We start from the raw sequence: 8,820 nt of genomic DNA, 5'->3' as shown, positions 1-8,820 counted from the left end.
AGACAGGGTGGACTGCAAAGCCTAAAGCATGTACTATCTGGCTCTCTACAGAAAGAATGTGCAGACCTCTGGTCTAGATCTAGGAAAGTAACTCTAATAGCCTGGGGCAGGGAGGGAGGAAGGAAAAAGGAGTGGACTTCGAGCTGGGGCCTTTAGTGGGGAAACTCGGAAAGGCTTAGAGGAAGGAAATTGGGGTTCAGCCACCACCATGTCTTACGATGTGGGGATCGATCCCTCCTCCTGTGAGCTGAGCCACAACATAACCTTCCAAACTGAATTATTTATATCTATTGGGGTGAGTTCCTAGATGGTGAAGAAAGCGGATTTTTCTCCAGTCATTCAGAATTAGCAGCGCATAAACAATGTAAAACTAAGCACAGGTAATCAAAAACATTTTAATGATTAATGTTTAGACATTATTTAACATTGTGGGTATATCCAGATGAGCTAAAGCACACTTTGACAGCACACTATTGAATGTTATACGTTCTGTATTGAAATATGTAGACATTTGCAAACTAGGACCTAGGAAGACATACATTTACAAATATACACATTCTAGATCTGATAAGGTAAATGTAAACAGATGCTGTGACTCCTTCCAAACAGAAATCCCACAAGACTAAGTAAGAGAACCAACTGGCTCCCTATAATACGAATGTGCAAAATTAAAGCATGATAAACTGATATTTACATAAATATCAAACCAACAATTCGTTCATACATTGTCAATGACCTTCTCAGATGTGTCACGAGTGGTTCAGTGAATGTTTTTCTCCTCCAGACGGAGAAGGTTATTCCGAGGCTAAATTCCAACACTTTAAGATGACACACACAACAGTCCTTATCTGTTTGACCACTGCCTCTAGGGTATGAGACATGATTTTATGATAAGCAGTCTTATTTTTAAACAATATTTCTAAACAAATCTTTAGATTTGAAGCAGGATAAAAAAATTACAGGTGCTATTAGATTTACATTAAACAAACCATCTCTACCCAATCCCCCAGTTCTCTCATGCGGCAGCTATCTGTTTAATTTTACCTTAAATTTTTCTAAGGTCCTTTCCCCACCTTTAATTCATTTTGGTAAGCTAGGCACATTTTCAAAGGAAGTTTGTGTCAAAACAAATAGTACAGAAATCAACCCAAATTTGGACCCTGGCAACCAGTTCCCCACTGCTCATCTATGGGACTCTGTCAAATGGTAAACATTTAATCATCTCTCTTGAAAAGTATAAATCTTCTCTCACAAGTGGAAAGCAAAATGGGCTTTGTTTCCTGTATAAAAACACTGAAGCAATTCTGAAATTTAAAACGGCCTACTCATCCTACACACTTCCTAAAATCCTGAAGACAAAGAATATATATTTTAAGTTTCATCAAGACTGCTTTAGAACCCCCCCTCCCTTTTTACATTATTAATAGTGGCACTCAAAATAAAAAAATAAGATCTGTTAAAAAGTTAAACTGACTGTTCCACTAGATTTGAACCTGCCTGATTTAAAGCCGATATTACAAAACTGAAGGTGCCGAGTTCACATGTACAAGTCACTTGAAACTACGTGTCACACGACAGTTTCATAAGTCATGGTCTTTGACTTTTCTGAACAGAGCTATTAGAAATGAATAAAAACTTGAAACATACCCTAATTTAAACGAATACGCTTTGGGCCCTGTTTTTTAACTTTTAAGGCATGTGTGTTTCTCTACTGTAACACCATTATTATACAAATTTACAATCACATGCATGGTCTACAGTTAAAAAAAAAAAGTGTGGATTACAGTGTTATTAAATTGTGAATCACAATTCAGCACCTATCATGTTATAACTAATAAGGCAACAGCAGTGTCGTGTACTACAACAACACGCCCTCCACAGTCTAGCGCAGGGGTCGGTGAGAGCCCAGAAATGTTAAAAATCTTATGCCTACTTGGGTAATCTGTCTACATTTCCTAGGGGTTTGGAACTGATGGAAGAGGTCCTACGTGAGTCACACTATGGTAGGCCGACTAGTTACAGCAGCTGTTAACGAGCATTGGGCACAATTCATTTGTGCTTACAATCAGACGACGGGGTTCAGAGGCTGTCAACCCTTGGGCCTCAGTCCTTACGCTGCTTCCTCGGCTTCACACTGTTTTCCAGAGAAGAAAAGCTGCTGGTGTGGCCGTTCACGGCCGTCACGGAGCCGTTCTGGTGTTCTCTCCTCCGGGAGGCCCCCTTCTTGTTGTAGGTCTGCAAGGCATAAGGGCAGATGGCAACCACGGCGGGGGCCCAGCTGCATCCCTAACGTTAGAGCCTTTGGGGACCAGTGCTATCATATCAAGAAGCAACGTCTGTGGTCAAGCGACCAGGAAAATGTTTTTTTGCCACTGGTTTCAATCACTCTTCCATTTCTTTGAGGCTCAGCCTGGGTAAGTTCAGTGAGTCACAGGCTCACTGTATCAATGTTATCTGAGAGTTAGACAGAAAACACAATTTACACTTCACTCAGCTCTGCCCTTCCACGCTCCCACTGCGGTACCTTCTGTCACTCACATCCTCTGCCTTCAAAGCTGCCTCATGACTTCAGCAACTATTTCGGCCCTTTACGTACAGAGTGCTCTGCCGCGAGGGCAGTCAAAACAGGTGTGGCTTCAGCTTCGTCGGGCCCTATCCTTTAACCTCCCTCATACCTGGTGGCTGCCCCAAAGTGTAGCATGAACCACCAGCCCAGCAAGATGTGAATGCAACTCAAAGCCGCCACCCCAGGTGTGTCTGGGGAAAGGTGTCTGCCTGCATGGGGCGCAGGGAGGGGCAAACATGCTGCTCTGCCCCTCCCCGCCCCGGGGGGAGGGATGCTCAACGTGAGCCGGCTTTACTCCCTCTGTCCTTGCTCCTGACCACCCCCTATATGCCTGCCCAGAACCAGGCCCTGCCCGTGGAGCACGAACACAGGAGCCCCAGGGGTGACGGGACACAGGGGAGTCAACTGTGGCTGCAAAAGGTCAGGCTCCCCTGCAGGTAACCTGCCCTAAACAGACCCTTCCACGAGCAAAAACCTACATCACATCATGCACTTGGGAACGACCCACACCCCAAACCTGAGCAGCGGGGAGAGAAAGTATAAGAAAACCAGGACGAAAGGCTGATTTCTGTCTATAACTGGGGTCTGTGATGGAAATTTCTTCAGACATTTAGTTAAGCCCCAAAGTCTAGGGCAGTGGGGCTGAGGGACATGGCGTTGAGACTCACCTATGGCGGGTCTGCAGTGGCCACGAGGGAGGCGGTACGGGGCCTGCTGGACAGCTCTGCTTTCCCACAGGGACCCCGAGCCTCCCTCATCGAAGACCTGGAACTCCAGAGGCCTGGACAGACTTCAGTACCTCCTCCTACATTGGCAGCGACCCCCACCCCAGCCCCACCAAGGCAGGGGCTCCCCATAGGGAACGAATGAGGGCCTTGGCTGCAAGGACCCCAAATCTCAACCGCCACAGAAGAGTGAGATTTACCTGAATATAGAAGTTTGTGAAGAGGGCAATCAGAGAAATCATGTATCCAATCTGGAAATACAACCAACCAAGAGGGAAGGCGCACGGCCAGATGACCCCGCAGCTGGTCTGGAGGATGGTCAGCACAAACTGTACCTGGTGGGGGAGGAGGCACAGCTGAGCACGCGGCCACGGCCCAGGGCCAAGGCATCCGCCAGATGGGCGCTCTACCCCGCACCCCCAAGATTGGGAAGGAACGCTTATTAACCTTTCTGTAGGTACAGAGGTCATTCCAAAAACACGGGGCCTATGCTAAACGTACCCAAACTCGTTATACATCTGAATGGGTCCTACGTATACACTCCTCCCCTTCCAACTACTGAAACCATCTTCTCTAAACCTTGGGGAACAGCCGGCAACACTGCCTTGTACATTCGGCAGTTGCTGAGGGTAGATTTCACAACAGATACATACATCAAGTCATTACGTTGTACACCCTGAACTTACACAATACTATATGTGAATTACATCTCAATGAAGCTGGAGGGAAAAATGGAAAACACGTTTAAAAAACCTCACACACACACACACACACACACACACACCACACACACAGTTCAGGAATACAGTATAGGAGATGCAAGAGTTTTGTTTTTTGTTTTCTTTGTAAAGGAAGGATGGGCGTGGGGTGTATGTTTAGAGGGACCAGGGACCTCACCGCAGGACGTGCAATCCCACGGGACACTTTCCCCATCCTTATCCGTGGACCTTCTGGTTTGGTGAAGGCTGAGGCTGGCAGACAGACTGATACTCTGACTGGCATATAATGCTAATTCCCTAGATTATTTCTGACAAGTCAATCTTGAGAAGCAGGGGAAGGGCCGAGGGAAATGGGGAGAAGGGGCTAAGATAAGGCGTGGCTGCTGCTTCCTTTAAGGAGTTAACAGCGGAGGGCAGGGCTCTGCCCACTGGATTTCGGGCCCACCTTTCAGTGCTTCCATGTAGGGAACTGTTTTTTGCTGTTGTTTGTTTCCTTTTTTAAGGTTAAGTATTCTAGACTGAGAAGAAACTGTAAGTGGTGTGCAGAATAAATCTAGGCGAACTGGGTGCAATCTTCCACCTCAAAGGGCAGAGCCTAATGGGAAACCGCCTCTCCAGGCTGCTCTAAATTCTGCTTCTGCAGAGCCACGCCGCGTGGAGCAAATCGATCTCTGCGTCGCTTCTCAAGTGTAACAGGGAGGCTGAAGAACAATTATCCTTCCTCACAGGTGGGTAAGGAGAAAATTAACAAGGCCTGTCCAGCCGCTGGCAAAGATGATAACGAAAGGCCAAACACATAAGCAGCTCAGACGGTCTCCTCGGATTTTTTTCCCCAGAAGGTTATCTTTCAATATTGAAAAACTGCAGTTGGCTTGGAGGGATCTGAATCAGCTTGGTTTCCTTAGAAAAAAATGTACCAATAAGGCAAGGCCAGGGCCAAGAGTTTAATACCTAATATCGACAGGTTAGCTAGCTCTGGCCTATTGCTCCCATGTCCTCATCTATAAAACAGGGGTAATAACACGAAATCAGGCTACTGGGACAATCCATGTAAAACTGCTTACTTGACGTGAGAGCCTGGCACGTAGTAAACTCAACAAATGTCAGGATTTTAACGTGAGTAGTAATAGTGTTAATAATTAGTTTATGAAAGAAATCAGGAAGGGAGAGGAATAGGGTGTATAACATACTGACAGCTGAGGAAAGCTTTAAGAAGGACGGCGGGAAATAACCACCAAGTGCGAACAGCTGCTGGGTGGCCCTGGCACGTGGGCCCAGGAAGGGTGCCACCCTCACCACCACACAGGCTGAGAGGTCGCGCGGCACCTGCATCCTTGCTGCCTAATAAGCTAGCGCCCTGGGCTCACGCTCCTCCCAGCAAATCCTGGAAACACATACACAGGTTTCACCTTGGATTTGGGTTCTGATTAGAAAACATGTGCACACACACATGCTCTGTGCACAAACTCAGAACAAATGGCTGAACTTGAAGTCAGAGAGTTCGATTTAATCCTTGCTCCGCAATCCAACTAGCTGCACCCTCACAGGCATGGTCTCTCCAGCGACTGAAATGAACACGATGCCCTGCTCTGCCCACTTCAAGGAGTTTAACTGGACCGAGAGAGAGAGGATGGGAAAGCCACATCTTAGGTGCTCGTAAACAACAAGGAAGCCAGGAGGGCAGCAAGAGCGCCCCGGGAAGAGCCTGGCGTTCCCCAGGTGGCAAGTCCTGGGGGAAAGAGGCCACGTCACTCACCAGCTGCCCCTGCGTGATGTACTTCTTCCACCAGAGGTACGGCCTCATGGAAGGGACGGACGACAGACCGTAGTACGAGTACATGAGGACGTGGATGAAGCTGTTAAGCGTGGCACCAAAATAAGCTGCAGGAACAGAGGGAATTGGGGAGGAGGATGCCTCAATGCTTTATATGTAACAGGTCACAAATAAAATCCAAGATTCCTTTTAAATCAAAAAAAACCATAAAGTGTTTTTGAACAGGGGCTAGCAGACACGGCGGCAGCAATCTGGCACTGCACGGGCATGCAATCAGAATTCAATTTCCACCCAGGGAAGGCAGTCGTCATGATGCTTTAAGCCCAGGGTCTGTTGCGCAGCTACCAGGTGGGCATCCAGCACAGGAGTCAGGAGACCACCCGCCCCACTCTGGCACCTAAAGGTTTTGCTGCCAGGCCCCCAGTGGCTCCCAGAGGCAGCTGCCCAAGTGCCTCTGACTGCTGCGTTGAAGATGTGGGGAGCACAGCCGATGGGCGGTACGTTCAAAGCTGGCCGTCTCTACACATTTGCTGAGGTCTGGAGAGGTCTTTGAAAGCACCTCCTAATTATTCCCCAGGACCGCAGTGCGGAGGCCATATATTCTTATCAATAATAGAGTCCAGAGCCTCGTTCCTTAGAGATGAGAGACCCATTATTTATGTCTTAATTTGTAATTTCCAGTAGAACCAGCAGGTCTTTTTTCAGACTCTCCGCCCTCTGCCCCCACAGTGAGCAATCAAGCAAAGCTACCAGTTTTTCCCCTCGTGCGGTCAGACACACCAGGCTGGGCTATGACAGCAACTGGCCACGTGACCTTGGACAAGTCACGCCCATTCTCTGGTTGTTTCTCATCGGCCAGGTGGGGCTGGTGATCATCTGTCATCCTGTGGGATCTTTGACATTTAAAGTCCTCTTCTAATGTGGGGAGGTGCCATTTCTATTAGAAAGTTAAGTCAGGTAACCCACGGCCATGAGGTGTGAGCTCTACCAACCCTTCTTTTATCTCAGGGTTCTCCCAAACTGGAAGGAGCTATACTTGGAAAGTCCTTTCTGGTTCTAAAATCCTCTATGTGAATCCTGGCGGGCCAAGTTAATCAAGGGTGGTGCTATCCTGGGGAAAAACATATTGTGAATAGACTCAAGGGGTCCTGGTCAAAATCTGTTGGTGATGGATGACAGAAATTTTGACTGGGACATGTTAGAACTCCTGGGCTGACACTGACGGGGACAACTTAAATCTCTGGAAATTACAGGACACTTCAGACTACAAGCGGTCCACATCCTTCTTAGAGAATTTACTTCAAACGTTGGTGCTTGTCACAGAAGCTGCTCAGCTAAACACGCTTCAGGAAGGTGAGGGTCACTATATCAGAGTAGATGCAGACTCCCTGAGGTACTACAGCTAATGCTTGTTCTCCGGTGCCCACTCCATGGTGGGATTCCATCTTCCTGGTCTGTCCCTGTCAGTCAAACGTCTTCCAAATTATAGGGGAACAAGGATCAGGGACAATCTGGAATAGAGAACTCTGTCCTGATTTCTTCATGTGCCCCAGGCTGGGAATCTGGTCTTTCCCTCATCTTGCCAAATCAGCACAGGATGTGCACCAAACTAGAAAAAGGTTCTGTCAGCTTGCTGAGTGCACAGGCCACGCAGACTATCGTTAAAGGCAACCTGGACACCACGTTCAAAGGCTTGACCTAGATATCTACAGAAACAACACCTTTTCTCAAAGCCTTAGTTTCAACTCAGCCTTTCCGCTCACACCTGTCCCCAAAGATGCCCGACTCACAGTGGCCACAGGGGACCCAGTTCATCACGAACCACCAGATGTTGAGCATGGAGGCGTGGTGGTACACATGCAGGACCGTGACCTGGTGGTAGTTCTTGCGCAGGATGAAGAAGAAGGTGTCCATGAACTCAATGAGCTTGGAGAAGTAGTACCACCAGAGCACGCGGATGATCTAGGAGGAAGGGGCCGTAAGCATCTTCCGGGTTCTGCGCTCAACCCCAGGATCCCACCGCCCCCGCTCCCCCCGACTGGCCCTGCCAAAGCGTCACTCTGCAGTGCCTTTAGCCAGAACACCAGGGGCTGGGTGGGGGGCTGGGGGGAGTGGAGGCAGGGAAAGCTCTCAAAGGTCCACCAACCCTTTTCAAGTCTCTAACAGATCCCCGCCGGCCTCCTGTTCCCTCTGGAAGGAGCCTACAGAGCCATCGGAGGAAGAAAACCACATGAAAGGCACTTCTGCTTTCAGGGGCTGGCGTGGGGCAGGTGACAGACACGAGGCAGAGGAAGAAAGGAATCAGGGTATCCAGTACCAGGTTCTGCCCAATTAAACGTGCCACACGGGGTCTCTAACGAAATGACTGCCACGTTGAGGGTAGACTGCAGCGTTTTGTTAAAAACAAAACCCAAAAAACACGCCAGAGTGGAAGCTGGAACCGGCAGACCACACTCAGAGGCCACTTAGAGGAATGATTAAAACACTTAAGACATCCTTCCGATCCCGTTTATATAAACAGAGCACAAATACTGATAAATGCATGCACATTTTTTTCCCTGGAAGCTGTCAACAGGACTTACTTTTTGCAGAGAGGGAGATTTTAGTTTCCATTCTATACTTTTCATGCTGCTTAAGTTCTCATACCATGTGCACATACTGCTTTTAAAGTTCTTTAAAAAATGTCCACAGGGATTACCTGGACGGCCATCTTGTCTTTTGAACAATTTAGTTATTAAAAAAAAAAAAAAAAAAGACAATACCTTCATGTCTGCTTCTCCTCCACTGCGTGTGCCCTGACAGAAGAAGTTGTACTGGCCTTCCCATACTCCCGTCACTAACTGGAAAAAAAAAAAAGGGAAAAAGCTAATCACCAACAAAATAAGAACCAGGAGAAGTCCTATTCAATTAAAGTTCATTAATTTGAGAATCTGTGCAAACTGACCTTGGGCTGTGCTGAGGCAAGTCTGGTCCGGGCAAAAAACCATAATGACAAGGGAGTGTGAACCAAGGGGGGTTTAAATGACTAGGGACTCA

The 8,820-nt window shown here is 47.8% G+C and overlaps 1 protein-coding gene across 1 annotated transcript in view; it reads right to left on the bottom strand.

The window, feature by feature from the left end:
- Positions 1-391: 391 nt before the first annotated feature.
- ELOVL5 (ELOVL fatty acid elongase 5) overlaps positions 392-8,820 on the bottom strand; it is a 68,932-nt gene continuing 60,503 nt past the window's right edge. Inside the window, exons 4-8 of the mRNA XM_082664397.1 lie at positions 8,547-8,624; positions 7,575-7,746; positions 5,767-5,891; positions 3,492-3,626; positions 392-2,235 (exon numbers count right to left, since the gene is read on the bottom strand). Coding sequence (XP_082520523.1) covers positions 2,104-2,235; positions 3,492-3,626; positions 5,767-5,891; positions 7,575-7,746; positions 8,547-8,624 — 642 coding nt within the window. The 3' untranslated portion in view covers positions 392-2,103. The remainder of the gene's footprint in view (positions 2,236-3,491; positions 3,627-5,766; positions 5,892-7,574; positions 7,747-8,546; positions 8,625-8,820) is intronic.

Source organism: Grampus griseus, assembly GCF_964374135.1.
Source record: "Grampus griseus genome assembly, chromosome: 10".
Classification (NCBI taxonomy): domain Eukaryota; kingdom Metazoa; phylum Chordata; class Mammalia; order Artiodactyla; family Delphinidae; genus Grampus; species Grampus griseus.
Note: the sequence above shows the minus strand (reverse complement) of the source record. Positions and strands in the feature narration are given on the sequence as shown.